Source organism: Ambystoma mexicanum, chromosome 3q (genome assembly GCF_040938575.1).
Source record: "Ambystoma mexicanum isolate Mex_15411 chromosome 3q, UKY_AmexF1_1, whole genome shotgun sequence".
In the NCBI taxonomy this organism is placed as follows: Eukaryota; Metazoa; Chordata; class Amphibia; order Caudata; family Ambystomatidae; genus Ambystoma; species Ambystoma mexicanum.
Genome location: NC_090926.1, coordinates 302,386,664 through 302,409,545, shown reverse-complemented (window position 1 = coordinate 302,409,545; position 22,882 = coordinate 302,386,664). Strand labels below are relative to the sequence as shown.

The 22,882-nt window shown below is 48.5% G+C and overlaps 1 protein-coding gene across 3 annotated transcripts in view; it reads right to left on the bottom strand.

Annotated features, from left to right (window-relative positions):
* KMT2D (lysine methyltransferase 2D) overlaps positions 1-22,882 on the bottom strand; it is a 2,224,302-nt gene that overhangs the window by 1,912,130 nt on the left and 289,290 nt on the right. For all 3 annotated transcript variants that reach the window (XM_069653836.1, XM_069653837.1, XM_069653838.1), the window contains exon 6: positions 157-319. In XM_069653836.1, coding sequence (XP_069509937.1) covers positions 157-319 — 163 coding nt within the window. The remainder of the gene's footprint in view (positions 1-156; positions 320-22,882) is intronic.

Genomic DNA, 22,882 nt, shown 5'->3' with positions numbered 1-22,882 from the left:
ACCACATTATCCAATGCTTCCCTGGTTTAGGCTCCCTCCTAGTCTGGATGTGTTTTTATTCTGTCCTGGGCTTGCTATTAGTCATCTGCTCCGGTAATATATTTTTCTGAAATACTGACAGTAGGAAAACAGAACTGTATGCCCATCATCAATTACCGATTGAGATTGCCTGGTCCAAATGTTCTGTACACAGCAGCTTCAATGTCTTCAGTGACTGGAAAGAACCACTGGCTGCTGCACAGGGGAAGTGATACAGCCGCAAACAGCCATCCGAGTAGCATTGAATGGTAGCACCATTCCTTGTACAGTATTCACATTTCTGAAATTATGAAAGAAGCAGTTACACATGCACGGAGACATAACTGGGCAGTCTAAAAGCCATGGAACGATACTCAAACTTCAATTTAAATTCTGATAGGGAGACTTAGACATTACATTAACACCATGTCACAATGTATGGAAACTGTAAAGCAAGTACAGACAGCTGTAGCACCCCCTTATTTTACAGAAACCGATGACACATTATGCCATTTGAGAAAGTGAAGTAACTTTTTAAAAAACCACACAAGTACACTGGTAAACACAATAATCTTAGGCAACTTGCTCTTGCATGGTTTTCTTATATGAAACAAATGCAAGAACCCTGAAGAGGAACTGAAAACAAAACTGTTGAGTCAGTTTCAAGAGATTTCAAAAACTTGTATGACAGCAGTAATTTAGGTTGGACTACACCAGGGGTGCAAGCTGGTTTATCCCATTAGTAGCCCAATATAGCTTCTCGGTAGATATTGGGGTACTTATTTTTTGAGCTCAAAATTGTTCAAAAAATGGTTCAGTCTGATGCAACTTTTAGCAAGCTACCTTGGTTTTTGGTTGTTTTTCTTTAGTGTATAAATTGTGCGCTATTTGCTTGCTGCATGTGGAGCTTAAGACATTGCGACTGTCCAATGTCAGAGTTAAACATGAAGAAAAACCACAAGTAATCCACTATTGCGCTCCAAATTGTAAATATATTGTTTGTTTTTCACATTGTTTTTTCATTAGTGCCAATGTTGGTAAATTGATCTTCATTTACATTGATTCAAACTTTAGGTTGTTGGCGATTCAAACTTTAGGTAATTCAGAAGTTCATTACATTGTCGTTCACATCATTTTCTGGTTGGTTTCAATATTGGAAAAAATCTCTTCATTTTCCTTCACATCCAAAATGTGTCTTTAAATATCTTGATGTATTTATCTTATGTAGCTACTTGCTGTATGACCCTCTACACGCGTTTCCCCATACTAAGGTTTGTATGGTTCCTCAGGAGGGATTGGACTTCAATATGATACTAAAATAAAGGGAACAAGAGTGATGCTCAAATTAGTATCCCCAAATTACTTAACTTATTAAACCCTAATGCCATTAGATAAGTGTTGTTGCTCTTACTCACTTGCGCTATGATAAGATTTGTTGTGCACTTCCTAAGTTCGTTGTAGTATTGCTGAATATAGCCAGTGTTTTGTCTTACCACGGATTACTCCAAGTTAAACACGAAAAGAATTTCGGTTTTAAATATCCCTCTACATAGACTTGTTACTATCTAAGGCACTTTCCTTAGTCTTTTGTAATTGATGATCCACGTTGTTGCAGCTCGATTTTGAGGAAGTACAACGGATACGATGGTCTGATGTACTTCTCAAAATGTAATTCGGGCCTAAACTTTGATACAGAGATGGGTCATTTCGTTTACAACTAAACACTGTTCTCAATGTTTAATGCAATCCAATGTATCACCTCTGGATAAGAATGATTTATTTACCATTAATATCTGTATATGTCCCATACGCTTTCTATGCTCAGGAAACAGAATATACATCACTGCGTCATACAAATGTCAAGTGTCTTAAAAGAATACGTACAAAACTCTTCCATAGGGTTCACCATAGCATCAAATCCGATCAAAAATGGCGATCGGAAGGAAACGCAGAATCTGGAGCATAGTGACGTCATCACGCCACGTCCTGACGCCCCAGACGCAGTATTTAGGATGGCCATTTTGAGAAATACATCGGACAATCGTATCCGTTGCACTTCCTCAAAATCAAGCTGCAACAACGTGGATCATCAATTACAAAAGACTAAGGTACGCCTCTTAACGCCCGGTGCCCCATAGATAGTGTAAAGGGATATTTAAAACAGAAATTACTTTCGTGTTTAACTTACAGAGTAATCCGTGGTAAGGCAAAACACTGGCTATATTCAGCAATACTACAATGAATTTAGGAAGTGCACAACAAATCTCATCATAGCGCAAGTGAGTAAGCGCAACAACACAATTATCTAATGGCATCAGGGTTTAATAAGTTAAGTAATTTGGAGATACTAATTTGAGCATCACTCTTGTTCCCTTTATTTTAGTATCATATTGAAGCCCAATCCCTCCTGAGGAACCATAGAAACCTTAGTATGGGGAAACATGTGTAGAGGGTCATACGGCAAGTAGCTACATGAAATAAATACATCAAGATATTTAAAGAGACATTTTGGATGTGAAGGAAAATGAAGAGAATTTTTCCAATATTGAAACCAACCAGAAAATGATGTGAACGACAATGTAATGAACTTCTGAATTACCTATAGTTTGAATTTACCAACATTGGCACTAATGAAAAAATAAATGTGAAAAACAAACAATATATTTACAATTTGAACCGCAATAGTGGAGTACTTGTGGTTTTTTCTTCACACTTATTTTTTAAGCCCTGCTTTCGATAATTTTGTGTTTGGGCTGTTAATTTATTTGGGGAACCACAAGGAAGGCCTAAAATGTCCATTGTGCAAAACGGGCTCACTGAGCCCCGTCCTACCCGCAGTAGTGGTTTTGTCTAGTTTAAGCCAGTGTCTATCCGTACAGAGGCCAAAATACACTGTTGGTGGGCCTGGCCGTTTGTCAGTTTGTAGGGCCAACCCAATTTGGCTGGCTGCCAGAACCTTTGTATGTCTGTGTGTTTGGAGGGCTGGCTCAGGCCAGCCCATGGGTATATGGGCCTAGATGCCCTGTAGCCTTAGTTGGTGCTTTTTATTGGTGGCAAAGAGCAAGGGAACCCTCCCCGTTACTAACCCGTTACTACCCTACCCATCATACCCCATATATACCCAAATCCAACTACCAATATTCCTTTTTTTGACAAAAATGGCACACAAAAAAGGCAAAACTATCAGCAACAACGCATTGGGTTGCCAATCTAAAGCTTTAGGATATTTTGAAGATGTTATTTGTACATGTTGTGGTGACAAATAATATAAAGAAACTAGGTGAAATGTAAAATTTGTAATAAGAAAAAGCTAAAAAGTTAACAAACCTGTAATAAAATGTTGGTGCGTTTTAGTTAAGAATTGGTGCAAGTCATACTGTGTGAGACTACCCAAGACTTATCTGCTTGGTATTAGGTAAACCACCTTTTGGTATAAGTCTGTACTACACAAGTGGTTCGTGTGACTGAGCAGCCAGGCCTATCTCAAGAGGGGTAAATGTGAGCTGTACAGCTGTACAAATGCAATCTGTAAATTCAAGTACCCAAGTAACACTTACACTCAAGGTTTAAGTCATAGTTATTTAACATCACTTTTAAATAAGCATGCTTTAAAAAGGCAAAGTATTGTAACAATACAAATAAACTTTGAAATTACTTTTCATAATAAAGCCAGTGAATAATCTTTGGATATGCTTAATACATTACTCCTACACCCTGAGCTGACTTCAATCACAAGGATAGTATTTGCATTTATATATTACACCAATATACTTTGTAGAATCTAGGTTGCAGAAAGGGAAGTGAACAGGTTCGAACAGTTTCTCAAAAATGTGAGGACAGCTGAATCCTCCAATGAAGTCTAGGTAAGCCTTTCCCAGCAGTAACAAGCCACAACCTATTTGGGGGGCTGGGGAGGGGGTGCGTGGGGGGTGAGATAAGCAATACCAAAGTCCATGGGTTTAGAAGAGTGCCTTTAGGGAGCCAGGACAGCCAAAGTCATTTGTACAGTCTATAGTTCTGATGCACTTCTTGGATAAGTCTTGCAAAGTTAAGAGTTCAGAAAAGTACAAGCTGTTAAGCCTGCGTAAAGGTACTTGAACTCAGAAAGTAAGCAGGTGCAAGTCTTAAGTGAAACAGCACTACTAAAGGCAAGAAGGCAAGTACTCTCAAGCCCAAAAAGGTACCTTTGGTTAGGAGAAAGGGGTCAAGCTGGATTCAGTCTTGCTACAGCCAAGCAGTCCATGGTTCCTGAGCCTCAGTCGTGGGGACAAGAGGGAGGACGTTTGGCAGGCTACTGCAGCAGTACTCAGGAAGGTCATCGGCAGCTACGGGTTTTCTTCGGTTCAGCAGCACTTCGCAGACGGCACTGATGCAGAACACTGGACACCGTTTGGACTTTCCTTGCTCCCCCGGTCCTGCACTCTGGTGAGAGGACTCTGGATCAGGATTTCCCGATACTGGAGTGTCCTTGGGATGCTCCTGGAGCTTTTGGCCGGGTTTGTTCTGCAACAGACGTTTCACTAGACTATGGGCACTCTAATATGGACACTGGACCGGTGGCATTGGGATTCTGCAGCAACTGAGAGGCACAGCAAATCTGGGATGGCGTCAAGTGGAGTTCGTCTCGGGGTTAGTTGGTCCCACTAACCCAAAGAGAGAAGTCATTTCATTGGAGCTTCTCTGTTGAGATGAAAAAGGGGGTCACCACAGCAGCTGGGCTTCAACTGAAGGTCCAGGAGGTTGCAGTGGGCTGCTCTTCACTATTTCTGCTTCAGATGTTTCTTCCAGTGGTCCACTCTGCCTGTAGTCCAAAGAACATCACCTTTTAAGCAAGATTTCCCATTCATGCACAGCCTAGACTGTCAATCACACAGCAGGGTGGTTGGCCTTTCAGATGAGCCACCCGGCCAATCGGGACTGGTTTCGATCAGGCACACTCCGACACAAATGACAAGAGTTTCGGACCCTCCCTCACATCCTTTCCTTCCAGACACTGCAGCCAGGGGTGGGCTTCAGGGCTGAAAGCTGCCAAAGGCAACACAAATGGAGAGCTCAACGCACAGAGTAAAAGCCAAGAAAGACTTCAAAAGCAGAAAATGGCGAAAAAAGACGACAGGTGCCATTTTGGCAAAACGGTCAACGGCGGCTGCTGTACTGCAGCTGAAAGTTCAGCCTGCTTCAGAAAAGCACAATGGTATGAACAATTGAACCACTGCCAACAGCCATTTAAAGTAGTGAGCGTAGCAAAATAAGTTACATGGGAAAGAAGGATAATGGGCAACTAGGTAAGCCTTGAGCACTCCACATAAGATGTGTGCTGGACGTACAAAGAGAAAAGGGAAGTAAAGTCAATTTCACTTAACTATTCTTGGGAACTGCAGTTCACACAAGAAAAATGTATTTAAACCTTAACGTGAAGGATTTCTCAGTGACACTGCAGTCAAGGTGCAGTGTGTCACCATACAAAAAGCTAATGCCTATTGTGTTCGTCAGACTCCAAAAATATTGAAAACACAAAATTCAAACCAGGTAAAAACACACGGGAGGAAAAAAGTCCCACTCACTCATTAAATCTACTGTCCTAAGTCCAGCAAAAGAGCGAGGGTCTCGAAGGCTGAAGTGAATGAACTGAATGGCCTGGAATGACCTGGTCTTGAGCCTCCGAAGGTGATAAACAGGGCATCCGATTTGCGGAAGCCCTTGGTCCTGTCCAAGTAGTACTTCAGGGCACGCCGGACATCCAGGCAGAGCAGCACTCTGTGCTTTGTCCTTTGGAACAGCAAAAAACGTAGGAAGGACTATTTCCTCGTTGAAGTGGAAAGCAGACTGCACCTTGGGTAGAAATGCTGGGTGTGTCCGCAGGACTACTTTGTCCCTGTGAAAGGTAGTATATGGTACCGAGGCGACCAGCGCCTGGATTTCGCTGAGCCGAGGCCAACCAGTAAGGCTGTCTTGATGGTGACTAGCCGGATGTCCACGGATGCCATTGGTTCAAATGGTTTGTACGCCAGGTCCCACACGGGGTGCAGCCTCTTGATGCCCCGTCAAATGTTTGACGATAGGATTGGAGGAAGAGAAGATCCCCCTCCTCCGAGTTCCTATAAACCCCGATGGCTGCGAGGTATGTACGGTAGGTGGCTGCGGCGTTACCTGCTCAGGCACCACGCTGTAAGGGCGGGTTTGAGGCCGGGTGGATGACCCTGCCCCCGCCTCCCCTTGCTGCGCCAGAAGATGTGCTAGGCCCATCGGGAGGCACCTCCAAGAGGCTGAGCAGCTCCGAAAACCATGGCCTGGCCGGCCACCATGAAGCTATTAGAATAGTGTTGAGTTGGTGAGACTCCTTGATCTTGCAAATCACTGAATCAGCGGAATGGGAGGGAAGGCGTAAGCCATCACACTGAAGCCGAAATGCGTCACCCAGGGATCCGGGACCCTGTTCCTGCCAGGAGGTGAACTGAGGGCACTTCTTGTTGTGCCAGGTGTCAGAGATCCACCTGGGGATGACCCCACCTGTTGAAGATCTGACTAACGAGGTCGTTTAGCTGCCCGCTCCCAACCTGCTGAGCCAGTCTGCCTCCTGGTTTGATTCCCCCGGGCGGTGGACTGCCATTAGGTAGATGTTCCAGGGCCCACTCCCACATGCCGATTGCCAGTCTGCACATAGGAGGGGATCTGGTTCCTCCCAGCATGTTGACGTATTACATGCTGGTCGAGTTGTCTGCCTGGATGAGGACAACCTTGCCCCTGAGAAGTGGTAGGAACGCTCTGAGCGCTAGCCAGATGGCGTTCAGCACTAACCAATTGATGTGTTATAACTGCTCCGGTCGAGCCCAGGTGCTGTGGACCAAGAGATCGCCCAGGGTGGCTCCCCAGTCCTCGAGGGAGGAGTCTGTGGTGATGGTGGCCTGCGGGGTGGGCGGCCGAAAGGGCTTGCCTGTCCATAGGTTGCAGTCCCTGCACCACCATGGTAGGTCCGGGTGGAGCCCTGGAGGAACATTGATCATCTCAGATAGGGAGCCCTGCTCCTGGTTCCATGAGGCCGCAAAGTGCTGCTGAATCCTCCTCATCCTCAGTCTCGTGTGGAACGGCTAATGGGACCGCTGCTAAGTGCCCTAGGAGATGCTGGTACCACCATGCTGAGGTCACCTCTCTGCTGAGGAAGTGGGAGGTGGCTGTCTTGATGGCCGAGATATTGTATTCTGACGGAAATACCTTCTCGGAGACTGTGTCCTAGATGAGGCCCAAGAATGTCAGTCTGTGTGGGCTGCAGATGCAACTTTTTGAGATTGAGTGAGAAGCCCAGATCGTGCAGTGTGTCCATAAGGGCATGGGAGGAGTGGTGAACCGCTTCTGGAGATGTAGCTCTGACGAGCCAGTCGTCGAGGTATGGGTAGATGTGGAGGCCCTGCGCTCCGAGGGGGGCAGCCACTGTATTCATGAGTCTGGTAAGACCTTGGGGGTCGAATAGAGGCCTAAGGGAAGTACCTTGTATTGAAAATGGTAGCCCAGGATCCTGAACCGTAGGAAAGAACGATGGGGCTGCCAAATGGTGACGTGTAGGTACACGTAACCATCTTCAATTTTTGTAAGGTAAGGCGACGTTGAGGCTGGAAAGGTCCAGCTTAACTCTCCGGCGCGGCTAGGTTTTCTTCTGAATGGCGAAAATCCTGGAGTAAAAGGCCAAGCCTTGCTGGGAGGCTGGGGCTTCCTCCACTGACTGGCTCTACGAGCGACTGGATCGCGCCAGAAGAGTTGCTGTCCCAACCTGACGGAGGGGAGGAGGGAGCAGAAGCTGGTTAGGCGGTACCCCGTGGATACTACAGAGACGATCCAGGGGTTCGCCAAATTCTGGCGCCAGAAATGTGCATTGAGAGCGAGCCTGCCCCCCCCCCCCCCACTGGGGACACGTGGACCCAAAGGGACGTGTCATGCCGCGGCCAGAGGTGTCAATATGGGCCACGGTGGATTCAATGAGGTCCTGTGCCACCAGCTTGGCCACAGCCGGCCCGCCTTAAAACGCGATTGGCTCTGCATAGGGAGTTCCGGGAGGAAGTCTGCAATTTCCCGCCATAACCATTGGTTAGCGGCAGCCAGCATGGCATCGGTGTTGGCCTGACAAAGGTGCAAGGACGTGTTGGAATAGAGTTTCTTCCTGTATGCCTCCAAGAGCTTCTCCTTGACTAGCAGCGCTGCAGAGGAGGCTGAGGATGACTGAAGCTTGGAGTATAGTGATGCCGCAGCGATCACAGAGGAGTGTGGCTGAGGATGGGCTGAGAGCAAGAGTGTATCCCCTCCATCTGCCTGTACGAGTGGGGCTTCAGCCAACCCGTCTTGGTCTGCAGAGGAATCCCCAAATTGGTAGAGGGGCACCACGTGAGGACTTCAGCCAGAACCCCCTCTGCTGGCTGCTCAACTTCAGGTTAGGGTAGGCCCAGGTACTCCGCCAGCCCAGCAAGACATTAGTGGAAGGACCTGGCCGAGGATGGCACGTCCGGATCCTCCTCATCTGTGTCCTGCGAAGGAACAGCTGGAGCCAGATGCTGGGGTACAGTGACTGCAGCCGGAGGCTGAGGAGGCGGCGGAGGCTGGTACAGAACCGCCTGAGGAGTCGGAGGCAGCGGCTGCACCGGGGCCGGAGGCAGCAACTGCACCCGGGGTGCGGCGGAGGCACTTGTGGTGCCGCTAGCATAGTCGGGAGGACTTCCCCGATAGCGTCCTTGAGGATAACCCCCCATCCGAGGTGACTTCAGGAGCCCAAGGAAGCTCTCAAAGCACCCCTCTTCACTGGACTGAGAGGTGGTAGGGGGCACCGACAGGGGTAGGCGGGGGCTGCTGGAGTCGCTGCATACCCTGCCCGTATGGACACAGTGGGAAGCTGCCCAGTGCATAAGAAGGATAGGCTGTAGGCCACATACCTCGTTGAGGCCAGTCCCACCTTAATATTCCTTCTTCCCAGAACTCCTCGAATGGCGTCGGACGGGTGCCTCTGTCTGGCGCTGTCGCCATCTTGGCGACGTGCCTGCTCGGCTCGCTGGGCCCAGCCTCCTCCAGGACTTGTGTGTTGATCACGAGTCCTACCCTGCTCCTCAGGCCTAGGCCTGTTAGGTGAGACACCCTCGACCCGGGGGTCTGTACAGCTGCATTTAGGCGCCTCCTCGGACGTATTGCTGGTACTAGGGCATAGCCTCTTGGCCATATTGCCGGTACAAGGGCGGAGCCCCTCAGATGATAATCCGGTACAAGAACCTTCTGGTCCCTCAACACCGCCCCCGGGAGGATCAGAGGATCACTCGGCCCGAAGGCCAGTTGCTGCAGCAGCCTCGGTGCACGTGCTGCTACAAGAACCTCAACGGTCCCTCCCACGAGGGAGAGTACTTGGAAAGGAGTCTCCTTTGTGGGGTGTGATAGAAAATAGCAGCCCCTCCTTGGCCCTGGCTTGCTGTATGACAAAGTTCTTAAGGTCCTCTGGAGGAGACTTCTGGAAGAGCTCCCTCCACCTGGCTAGTCTGTTCTTCAGCGCTTTCGATGACAGCGAGCCACACGCTGTACAAGCTTGCCAACCGTGGTGTGGGCCAAGGCAACATAGGCAGAGGGCCTGGGGTCTGAAGTTGTGAAGAGCCTGTTGCAGGATGGACACCTGCTGAACCCTGTGGAAGTCCACATGCGTCAGGGAGGAGCGTGGCGAGTGAGGACCGAATACCTGAATGATAAAAAAAAGACGTATCCGCGCGTGAAATTACATGCTGAAACCAAACCCAGAAGCGCTGGTGAATTCGGCCCGTTTCCTGTCAGCGTGGAAAAGGGGACTGGGGTGTGGTGCCAGAGGGCAGAGTCAGGGCAGTGCACGCTTCTCTGGCCCGCACCCCTGCGTGCCTCTAACTTTAAAGTGGAAGAAGGTTTTTTTCTGGTGTAAAAAGTTCTGTCTCTGCCCTTGGAAGGGACGCCCATGTAGTATAGAGGAAAGGGGACGGGACGTAAGAGTACCCTTGTTTACCTTGTTCGCTAGGATGATTTCTATGGCGTCCTTGAGTAACAGCTCTGTGACCTCCTTGAGAAGTATGAGCTGCTCTTCCTTCGTGGTGGTTCTTTGTCGCGGTGGATGGTTGGAAGATTGTTGAATTAGCTCCACGCAAAACCCCACCCTCCCCACCCCCTACGACGGTCGATAGCACCCACGTCTGTGGCGAGTCCCTCCCATGCGTGGGTGAAGTGTGAAATATGCCTTTCTACTGGAGAGGAATGGAAGGGGACCTGAAGCGGTTTGTCATTGTTTAGGAGGTGTCTCTCCACCTCTGGATGTGGAGGGCCTCCCCTGGCCAAGAGATTGCTGCTGGGTTCTTTGGAACCCCTGCGAGGCTTGTCCCTGGTTGTTCTCCCAGGATGAGCCTTGACCTTGTCCATAACCTGAGCTTTGACCACGAAATCGACGGAAATTGCTTCTGCCTCTTTGGCCCGGAGGCTTTTGGTTAGCTGGCCTAGAGATTTTAAAGTATCATATTCCTCCTTGGCAGATTTCAAGGCATCCTCCATGGCCTTCCCAAAAAGGACGCTGGATTCCACCGGCATGTTAAGGAGTGTTGCCTGTGTTTCAGGTTTGAAACCAGACTGGCGTAACCATGCATGGCGTTGAATGATGGTACCGTAGGCAATGATCCTGCCCACAATGTCTACAGCATCGAAGTTGTTTAAGATGCAGCTGGTTACTGCCTTTCCATCGGTTGCTACCAGGGCCAGTTGTGATATGAGGGGTTCACGAGCTGAAGCCATTAGTGTTGCCACGTCGTCCAACTTGTGGCAGGTGCAGCTTGCCAGTAGTGTTGTGGTGTTCGCAATCCTTGTTTGGAAGGCTGCTGAAGTGGCCACCTTTCTCCCCAAAGGTTTTTGACTATCCTTATTGGGGGCGATTCCGATGAGGCTAAAGGTGTTCCGGCCCCCTTTGAGTTGTGGTTACAACAAGAGTCCGGTTTTAGCTGGCCCCCTGATATAAAGTGGGTCCGATGGTGCAGGACGGAAGAGTTTTTCAACATGTGGGTTGACTGCCCGGGTTTGGTTCGGGGTCTTCAGAGAAGGTTGTATCCTCTTTTGGATGGACTGAAAGACTGGAATAAATTGGGTGGCGGCTTTCCGGTCCCCCAATATATCTTCCACAAAATCTTTTTCGAGCCAAGTCTCTTGGATCTTGATTTGCAAGTGCTCAGCTGCCTTCATGAGCATATCATTATACAGCGGCTGATAGTCAACTGGTGAATCAGCCACTGGTGCGTCTTGGTTAACTGTAGAGGGTAAGTTGTACATATCCTCTTCATCATAATAATTGTCTGTCTCTTGTATGGTTTCATTGTCCTCAGTGTCTGTTTTAAGATCATATAGATAACAATGGCGTGGGTCCACTTGAGGTGAAATAGGTTGGGTGTCAGGTCATGGCCTCTTAGCTGGGGGCTGGGAGGACGATGCTTCAGTAGTTGGAGGAGTTGGATTGCCTGGGGGTTATTCTCAAAGAGGTTAGACATAAATGTCATCCTTGTCATAACCCGGTCAATGTCTTCAGTGGTCATTGTGGCTGAACTTGGTACGACTGCAGGGTATTGAGGTGTAATCTGTCTGAGGTGTAGACTGGGCCTGAGGTATAGACTGTCCCTTTTTTTCAATGCCTCTGTTAAGGTCCTTTCCACCAGACAAATTGTTTTTCCCTGTGAGCCGAATTAGGTTTCTCCTTGCTAGACTTCTCTCTGCGAGATTGACTCTTGAATGAGTGTTTAAGCATTAGCTTTAAGGAGGGTTTCAGGGATATGCTTTTTCACTAAGTGGGCTAAACCAGAGCTCTTGGTGCTTTTGGACGTCTGAATGGGTGTGTCGAATTTCGGCAGTGGAGCGGGCGGAAGCCTCATCTTCCGACGTTCAGCAGAGGGTTTGGATACAGAGTTTGATTTATCTTTCGACTTGCGGGACCTGTCGTGAGGCGATCGGGACTTGGAGTGCTCAAAGGACAGGGATTTGGTGACCTCCCCCTTGACGCCGTGTGACAGTGTTTGGTCGAAGTTGGTGTCGATTCTTGCCCCTTGGCCATGTGCTTAGTGTTGGGGTAGTGCGAGTGCTACTGCCGCCAGGTATCGCCCCCATAACAGAGCCGCCTGCCTCTGGGGGTCGGGAGCTTGCACTTGGGAATCTAACCGTTCCCAGTCACCTTTGCTGTCTGTAAAGACCGCGACACTGTCAGCTCCCTCCACATCCATGGCAGCCACTGCCTGCACGGCGTGATGGGCCCAGCGCTTTGTCTTTCGGTCCTGGTGTGTCTTTGGTTTGAAGAGCTTGCAGACTCGACAATGCCCCTCGTCGTGATGCTGTGCTAGACAAAGATTGTACACCCGGTGCTTATCTACGCAGGGGAACTTCTTATTACAACTAGGGCAGAATTTAAATTGAGTGTTTTCCATAGTTAAAAGAAATGGCAGCCAGGCAAAAAAAAGCATGTAAAGGGGAAAAATGCTTTCTCTAATGTCCATCCCCCTACTCTTAGGGCAGAGGGCCGGTGCGACCTTCCAAGGCCAAAAGGCTCCGTCGAATCAAGGACTTTGTTCGACAGTCCTTTCCACCGCCAAAGATGTTGTCAAAGTCTGTGTACAGAAAGGACAGGAGTAACAAACTCTAATTTATCATTAATAAATGGTGTCAGCCGAAAAACTCTGCGATTAAGCGTCCGTCATGATGGCGGAAAAAAACAATCTGAGGGACCTAGACGCGTGAAGGACCATGGGTACAGTGGACGTCACACTAGGGATAGTATTACTGGCATGCCCCGTCGACTGCCTTTTCGAGTTTGTTTCGAAAACAACTGTAATGAGAGGGGGGAGGGTGGGGGAGAGCGAACACAAGATTAGCCAATATGCACTCTGCCTGATATTTGTAGCTGGTAGTTAAGGGTACGAGTTGGCCAAGCTCCACAATATAGCTACAATACATAACCAGGGGTTCAGAATTTTCAATAAACCCTCAAGGAAAAAATATCAAAAACCCAAGCACTCATGTCCTTGCTGTGTTAAAGAATGCTTCATTTAAATAAAATGTGCATCATAACAATAGGCAAAAAATACAAGTTCACCAATAAAGGCAGAACATATGGATAAAACACTCACCCATCCGGGTGGAAAACGCCACGCGTTCCGCTAGGGTCACGAGCTTCTTCAGGCTAGTAAGATACATGTTTGCGAATCCCTCTGAGTTTTAGAACGCTGGTTTGAGTGGCAGACTGCCCCCAACATCCCGTGTGTGAGGTGGTGCACATGACCCCTACATGCAGTGTAGCAGTTCTGTGTAACCTAACCTAAAACACAGGGCGGCGAGAGCTTCAGCCGCCACTCCCTCCCCCCCCCCCCCCACCCAGGATATCTATATTCATTATATCGGAGGTTAATAGCGCGATTGCGCTGTCGTTATATACATGTGTGCTGTTGGGATCAGCATAAATTCCATCACTACACCCCAAATGAAGTGTTATGCACGAGCAGACAACAGCAGCAGCTGTATTTCGCTAAAATGTACAGTCTAATTACAGACTGAGTCCCAATCAACTTGTAGAGCTCGCTCATACCACTCGAGGCACAAGTGGCCTAGAGTTCAAATAATTTCTGTTGGGCGAAGCACTATGCTCCGCAACATAGAGACAGTGAATCTATCATGATAAAAGACCAATACTATTGAGCATACAAATCAGTGCAAGGTAATAGCATCAGTGATCATGAAAGTATTGACCATTCATATTGAGCACCATTTTGTGTGTCACTCAGTTGCACTGTCAGTAGAACATCTTAATTCAGTACCAAGGCACATGTGAACATAGAGGTTACATGTGTCTCTCACAAGTAATATTAAAGAGCAAATGCATACAACCGTCCATACGACTATTATCAGGTAAAAAAACAAAGTCAAAACTTGTTGCATACAATTGCTGATCAAATAGCTACTCAACATACATAAAGTGCTAATGCAAATTCAGTTCTGAACACCACCATGGTGAAAGCCTGCAACATTAAAATTTATCTTGACAAAAAGGTAAGAGAAAATACAGGTAGCACACATTGTGCAAATATATGCTGTGCAAGACTGCAATTTCAGAACACAGAGCAAAGATGAAAGATAAATTCATAAAGTGCTAATGCAAGTTCAGTACTGAAGAACACCATATTGCAAATTGATGCTGTGCACGTCTGCTACATTAAAATATATCTTCACAAAGATACAAGATGAAAATGCAAATACATGCATCACATTGTTCAAAAATATGCTGTGCAAACCTGCAACATCAAAGCGTATCAGAATCAAGATGAAAAATATAAAGTGCAGGTGCAGATGTGGCTCAATCGCATGACTAAACAAATAAAAGAAAGGGAAAAAGAGGGGGGTTGGGAAGGCCTATAGCAGTAAAGGGAAGAAAATAAGAAAGAAAGACCAACACAAAATCTATTGGTCAAATGGAAGCCGCATACCTATTTCTCAAAGTAATATACTTCCCTGGGAAGTTGTCTATAAGTTGACCAACAGATCAAGGGCAAGAAGGATCATTATTGGTTCAAAAAGACCTACATTTCTGTGTCTATATTCAAATCTTGAGGTTTGAAAGTATTGAATTTGCACATTAAAGTGGCTTCTAATTGGCGCAATCTTAATTCTCCATTACCCTGCCTTTTATGTTGCGGTATATGCGCCAGGCTTAGAAATTGCATTTCTTTACATTTCCTTTGTGTTTTTTCAAAATATGTGCCGTCAAAGGATATGTCAAATCTCCATTTCTTTATGGCTCTGTAGCGTTACAAAATGCGCAGCCTCAAAGATCCTGTGGTGGAACCTATATAGTGCAAGCCACAACTGCAAGTGATGCCATACACCACAAATTTGGTAATTCTAGGTTTGTATGTCCCTGTCATTCCGTTGGAGCTGACAAATGGTTTTCTAGAAATAAAATCGGACATTTTGCAATTCAAACATTTCTTAAACCCAACATCTTGATTGTTAACCATGAATTTGTTCTGCGTTTCATTCTCTACTACAACCATACTGTGACATAGAATGTTCTTTAAAATGGGTGCTTTCCGCTAAGTAACGCTGGGTGTAGGGCCTAATACTCTCCTGAGATCCGTGTCTGTCATGAGCACCTTCCAGTGTTTGTGCATAATAGATTTGATTTCTTTAGCTTGATGGTCGAAGCCAGTTATAAATCTAATCTCATCTGTGGTTTTAACCCCCGGTTTAAAACACGTCTGTTCTAGTTAGCAGTTCAGCTTTGCCTAAGCATTCTGCCACTATGCTTCTGGCATAGCCTCCATTCACAAATCTATGGCCAATGCGTTTAGCTTCTGTTTGAAAATAGGTATCCCTGCTGCATATCCGTTTGGCTCTCAGAAATTCCCCATAAGGTAGAGATTTCTTGAGTGCAGTTGGGTGATAAGATTGTCGCATGTAGAGTGGAATTGGAGCTGGTATTTTTCTAAATAGGCTGGATTTAAGTAAGTTATCATTACCTGCAATTTTACATCCAATAGATTAATTCAGATTTACTGATCATTGTAGTGAGCTCAAGATTCAGCATTTTGTGATTATGGATGCTGACGTATTCATGGAGCTCAGCTTCTGTTCCATCCCATATGAGGAACAGATCTATAAACCGATGCCACATTACTATCCGTTGAGTAAAGTGCTCCAGTTCCTCTCTCCAAGTTACTTTGGTTTCCCACCATCCCATATATAGGTTGGCATAGGCGGGTGCCATTTCAGACACCATGGCCATACCTTGGATTTGTTTATAGATTTGATCTTCATAAAGAAAAGTTATGTTGCAAACAGAATTGAAGCATGCCCAGAGGCATACCATTATGTTGTCGATAACTGACTGATCTATCTAAGTAGAAGCAACAAGCATTGAGACCATATCAGTGTTTAATAGCTGTACAAAGGGAAACCACAACTAGGGAAACCAAAAAATAACGCGATTCCCAATTGACTTCACTCAGTTTGGTTAGTAGGTCCGAAGTATCACAGATATATGAACTTAAGCTTAGAACAAAGGACAGGAAGAAATGATCCTGACATTTAGATGCATTGTCAAGTAGACTGCCAATCAAGGACACAATTGGACGCCCTTGGGGATCTGCCAGACTTTTGTGAATTTTAGGGTTGAAATATATGAGGGGTGACACAGGGTGGCTCGTTTTCAAGAAGAAATACTAGTCATCTATCAACTCAAGATCACACCATTGGCAAAGCAGTAAAATAAACTAGATTAATATAATTCGAAATTGATTTATCCACTTTTTCATAACATTCAACATTGTTCAATTGTCTAGCTGCCTCCTTTTTGTATTTCACACTGTCCATAACTATATTGCCACCTCTGTCCGATGGACGAATAACTATAGAGTTGTCTGTCTTGAGGTTTGCAAGTGCTTTTGATTGAAGGTAGTTTACATTTCTACATTTCGGATGTAAGACTGTAGTCAGCTCTTCAAATGTTTCAATCGGACCACAGATGATATTGGGGAAGAACAGCAAGTAACTTACCCCTGGTAATTTTCTTTCAACTGAATGTTCCTCCAAGGTATTCCTCATCTTTGACATTTAGTGCCCAGCTTTGGAAACTTTTCGGCAGAGGGTACCCTGCGGTGAGTCGATGTCCCACTAAGGCCTCCGTCGAGGGGCACGTCATCGGATGTTCTAAGTAGCACAATGGCACCCGTTGGCCCAGTTATGTTTTTCCCCTCCACGTGCAGCAGATATGCCCATTATGCGGCCCGGACCATAGTCCGCCTTATTGGAATGAAAGCTGAAATAGCATGGGAAATTCTACAGAGGGATAGGTTGGGAAGGTGATGAGGAATATGTTGGAGGAACATCTAGTTGAAAGAACATTACCAGGGATAAGTAACTTGTTCTTCGAATGGATTGCGTTCCTCATCTTTGACAGACTCCCAAAGCAGTATCTGTGATAGGTGGAGGGTGAAGAATGTAGACATTTGTTTCTAAAGGGCATAGTAAAGTACTGCCTTACCAAAAACAACATCCTGAGCACGGGAAGTATCCAGAAAATAATGCTTCGTAAACTTTTGTATCGATGACCACATTGCAACATCACAGATGTTGCTAATAGGGCCATCCCTTTGCAGGGATGTCGACTTGGCCATGCCTCTGGTGGAATGAGCATGCAAGCCCTCAGGAGGGTTCTTGCCTCCCAAGCTCTAGCATTCAGAAATAGTGAGGTTGATCCACCTAGACAAGGTCTGTTTAGAAACAGCCCGGCCTAGCTTGTGTAATGTATACCCCACAAAGAGGTGGTCGTCCACTCTCACCTTGGGCATTCTGGAAGTATAAAAGCTTAATGCTCTCCTAGGTTCCAACCTATGGAGCCTCTCCTCTTAATCTTGCTTACTAGGATGCAGAGGCGGGTAGAAGGCTGGCAGCACAATTTTCTGACAGTGAAATTCCAAAACTACCTTAGGTAGGAAGGAGGGTTTCACCCTCAACACAACCCTGTCCATATGGAATATAGTAAAGGGTGGCTTGGAAGAAAGTGCCTGCAACTCGCTCACTCTACGTGCAGATGTTAAAGCAACCAATAGTACTGTCTTAATGGTCAACAACCTCAACGGGCATGTGTGCAAGGGTTCAAATGGAGCACACATCAAACTTCAAAACCAAGTTAAGGTCCAAACCTGAAAAGTCTATGGTGGGAACACGTTTGTGAGCCCTTTTAGACACTAGGTAACCAGTGGTATCTTGAAGTAGGAGCATTCCTCGGACAGGTGCTTAAAGATTGAGAGTGCTGCCAGATAACCCTTAATGGTTCCAACCTGAAGATGTGTGTGTGCTAATGAAAGCAAAAAGGGAAGGACATCCAGAGTCATAAAATGAATAGGATAAAGTTTATTTTCTCTGCACCAGTCGCACAATGTATTCCAATGGCAACGGTATTGAGACTTGCCGACAGCAACACCGCCATCACATCATGTTAGGCAGAAACCTGTGCATTCCCTTAGGGACCGCTGCAAAAAGTTTAAGACCACAGGTGTTAGCAGTAAACCCAATTGGTAGCAGTCTGCACCACCCATATTTTAAAACACATCTATAAAAACACTCTGGCACTAATATCAAGCAAGCTCAAAAACACAGTCACTAAAGTATATACACTCCCTTAAAAGAATATTAGACAAGTCTTAAGTAAAGCACCACTTATTTTCAGACAGCAGTGAGCGCTTAACGCAGATGGCACTCTAATAATTCGGTTTAAAAGGGAGAGAAAGGCAGAGCATAAATTGAAGCAGATCCCAACACTTCAGAAGAACACAGCAAGAGAGGAAGGAACAAGTTACTTACCTGTAACTGTTGTTCTCCAGCATGGGTCTGGCATGGATTCACATGCTCATGAATATTCCCTGTCGTCAGGCTGGGAATCCTCGGTAAAGAAAAAAATCAGTATCAGTTTCATTTCTGATCTGTCTTTCTTAGTAGTAACCAATCACTGATCTCTGGGTCATACTGCCCCCAGCCAATGACTGCCCTCTCCCTAAGCCCTGCTTCTGGCAGCCATCCTTAGATTTGGTAGCACGCCAAGTGGCAGTATGACCAAGTGAAGAGCCGCAGAGGGGTAGGTGGGAGGGTTTGCATGTGAATCCATGCCAGATTTTAATGGGGGCGTGAGCCAGTCCAGCCTTGGCCAGCGACAGTAAGTACGGCAGCACTTGAGGGGCCGTAATCCGCAGAGGGTTAATCTTCTGTGCACGGCACCAGACAGAGAACCTCTTTCATTTATGACCGTAACACTTGAGAGTTGAGGACGCCCTAGCCTTTGCAAGAAACTCTCTGCAATCAGCCGGGATATCGTACCCCCCCCCAAACTCTAGCGCTGAAGGAGCTAGGCCTGCAAGTTCAGCGACTGTGGGTCGTGGTGTAGAATCGCGCCTCCTTCTCTGTAGAGAAGATCCGCGTCCGCCGGCAGCCTGACTGGCGGGGACGTTGACAAGTCCAGAAGGTCCGGGAACCAGATCTGCCTCGGCCACGCCAGTGCGACGAGGATCATCCTGCACCTGGACATCTTGAGCTGGCCGATGAGGCGGAGCAGCAACAGCAACGGAGGGAACGTGTATAGAAACAGGCCGTCCCAAGATAACGAGAAAGCATCGCTCATGCTCCTCAGCTGTGGGAACCTGCTGGCGAACCTCTGGCACTTGGAGTTCGTCGCCGTCGCGAACAGGTCGATCTGGGGTTTGCCCCATCGTTGGAAGAGTCGATCTACTTGATCCTGTCGCAGTTCCCACTCATGGCACGAGCGCAGCTCCCTGCTGAGTGAGTCGGCGATGGTGTTTTTTATTCCTGCCAAGTGGAAGGAAACCAGAAACATCCCCTGGGCGACGGCCCAGTGCCACAGATCCTGGGCCTCCTTAGATAGGACTGGGGATCTGGTGCCTCCCTGCTTCAGTATATAGAACATCGTGGTGGTGTTGTCGGTGAAGATCCTCACCACCTTATCCTTAAGGGATGGGAGGAAAGACTTGAGCGCCCAGAACACTGCACGTAGCTCCAAGATGTTGATGTGAAGAGACCTCTCCTCCGGGAGCCAAAGGCCTCTTGCGTGGAGATCTCCGGTGTGGGCCCCCCAACCCTCCAGAGAAGCGTCCGTAGTCACCGTCTCCTGAAACGCCGGGGTTTGCAAGTCCGTGCCCGTCGTGAAGTGAGCCCGGGTGCCCCACCATAGGATCGCCCGACGGAACTCCTCGTCGAGGGGGGGATCTGTCCTCGAAGCAGCCCCCAGCCTGAACTCAGCGGGCATCGAGGAACTCCTGTAGCAGACGCATCCGAAGTCTGCAAAGGGGTACAAGGTAGATGCATGAGGACATCATCCCGAGAAGGGACTTGATGGACCTCACCCTGGCCACGTCCGTGGCTAACAGTCGCCGTACCTTGCCCAGGATGGTTTTGGTCCTCTCCTCTGAAGGGGAGGCCAATTGCTCTACTGTATCGAGCTTTGCCCCCAAAAACAGTGCTACTTGCGACGGAACCAGGTGGGATTTGGGGTAGATGGAGAACCCCAGCTCTGTGAGCAACCGGACGGTCCTCGCCGTATGATCGACGGCGAGTTCCCTTGACCTTGCCCGGATTAGCCAGTCGTCCAGGTAGGGGCAGAGGTGGATCCCCTGCAGGCGCAGCCACGCCGCCACTGGTGCCACTGGTGCCAGGCACTTGGTGAAAACCCTGGGTGCCGACTTCAATCCAAATGGTAGGGCTCTGAATTGGTAGTGGCGTCCTTGAACCACGAACCTGAGGAACTTCCTGTGCTTTTCTAGGATGGGGAAGTAGGCATCCTCCAGGTCCAGCAACGAAAGGAAGTCGCCTTCCTCCAGCTGTACCAGTACGTGCTGGAGGGTGACCATCCTGAATTTCTGCGCCTTGATGTATTTGTTTAACCAACGCAGGTCTAGGATGGGGCGCCAACAGCCTGTCTTCTTCCTGACGAGGAAGTACCTTGAGTACACTACGGAGCCCCGGAGCCTCCTGGGGACGAGGTCGATGGCACTCTTGAGCATCGCCTTTACCTCCAACAGCAGTTGAGGTAGGTGATTCTCCTTCCTGGCCACGGGAGGAATGCGAGGGCACTTCTTTAGGAATTCTAGTGAGTGCAACAACCGGTTTGACGGCAACAACCGGTATCGGCAATCCGGTATCGGCAATGTCCGTTGCCACCGTAATGACATGATCCGACGCCACCTCGCCCTCCTGCAAAATTTCTAGGGCCTCTGCCCTTTTCTCATCAGGCAGGAAATCTAGCAGGGGAGCTATCTTGAACCAGAGCTCCCTGTCGTAGCGGGCCACGATCGCTAAGGCATTGGCCGCCTTAATCGTCGTTGCCGCCGACGAAATGACCCATCGTCCCTAAGAGTCCAACTTCTTGCCCTCGCTGTCCGGCGGGGAGTGGAAGTTGAGGACGCCGCGCCCGCTGCCTTCTTCTTAGCCGCTGCCGAGACGACCGAGTCTGGCGTGGGCTGGGCCCTGAGGCACAAGGGGGCGGCATCGGGGACTTGGTACTTCTTCTTGTACCTGTCCCTCTTGGCGGGTGTCGTGGCAGGGTTCCTGAGGACGGCAAGCCCCTCGTCCCAGATGTCGAGTAAAGGCACTGCGAGGACCGTCTTCCTCTTAGCCTCTCGTCGTTGGTACAGAAACCCCTCTTTTTTCTGTTCTTCAGGGCAGAGCTGGAAGAGCTCGGATGCCCTGGTTATCATGGCGTGGAAAGAGCCAACCTAGTCGGCTGGGGTGGCGACCGGATGTCTGCCGTGTAATCGCTGCCGTCGTCCGTCGCCGTATCCTCTCCCGGCGAGGGGGATGAGGGGTCCACCGGCCTCATGGGCACGAAGGGCAGAGCGGGGGTGGACTCTCCTCCGCTTGTTCGGAGGGTTTCCCGACGGGCCTGGTTCTGGATCCTCCGTTGGGTTCCGTGGTAATCTCGTCCTTATCTCAGTACATAAGGATTGGATTGCCAACAAAATGGCCGCCGAGCTTTCCTGGGGCTCCGGCAATGGCTGCGACGGACGGGAAGGCCATTCCACTGGGCCCTGTTCGTCCTCGTCGCTATCTTCGATCACGTCAGCAGGGACCGTCCCCTGGGATCGAACCTTCTCGAACCTCTCGTTGAGGGGTCTGAACCTCTCGTTGAGGCCTATGGACCTTTCGTTGAGGCCCCTCTCGGTCTCACCAGTTCCTCCTCAGAGGCTGATTTTGAGTCTGTAGCGGCCACCGCCCCCCCCCCCTCTTTTTCAGCCGGGGGCTTCACGGGGGTCTTAAAGGTGGGCTGGAAAGAGGATTCCCTCTGCGGCGGCAGGGATACTCTGGGCCCAGAGGCCATTTCCATTGGCGTAGTCCCAGCCGGCTCTGCCAGGGTCGCAGAGACCACTCCGGTAGAGGCCTTAGCAGGGTGGATCAAGGCCCTCACCACATTAGGTGCATCCTGGGCCTTCGCCTTGAGGGGAGGGTCAACGCCTCGCTCCCCTTTCGAGATCGACCGAGTCCGCTCCAGCGACCTACCAGGGTTCTCAGACTTCTTCCCCGAACCAGAGCGCTGGCTTGTGGTCGAACGTGCCGGGGAAGTAGCGCCCTGCTTGGCAACCGAAAAGCCCGACCTATCGGCGCTCCCGGAGCCCACAGACTTGCGGTGCTTGGCCTTCTGTTGGGCCCCTGTCGCCGGGGCGCCCTCAAAGGACTTAGAAGCCCGCTCAACCTTCTTCGCCTTCTCACTTGCTGTGCCCTTCTCCAGCCAGGAGGCGAGGCGGGAACGACTATCTTGTTTGGTCCGTTCCGTTTTGGCGTCTTGTCCCCATGGAGGCAGTAGAGACATCGCGAATGCTTTTTCTCCTTGAAAACGTTATATAATCCGCCTCCAGGGCAGTTCCTGAACAGCTTGGATCCGGGCGTCGAGCTTCCTTTGTCCTGGGCCATGTCTCTTGAGGTAGGCCGCAGATCTTCCGGAATCCTCCAAGAAGTGTAAACTCGACGAAAACTTCACCCTTGAGGGGCGTAGAAGAATTCTGAAATGGGTCCCCGTTATCGGAAGTAGAAACGGTGGAGCTTGATGCTCGATTAAACCTAAAAATGAGAAAATCTCCTGAAAAAGCGTGAAAACGCAGTAAAAAAAACTCAAGAGCTAAACACGAGGACTCCCAACACTTGAGCGTGCGGTAAAAATCTGAGGAAGGCTGCCAGAGGCGGGGCTTAGGGAGAAGGCAGTCCTTGGCTGGGGGCAGTATGACCCAGAGATCAGTGATTGGTTACTACTAAGAAAGAGATCAGAAACAAAACTGATACTGATTTTTTCTTTACCGAGGATTCCCAG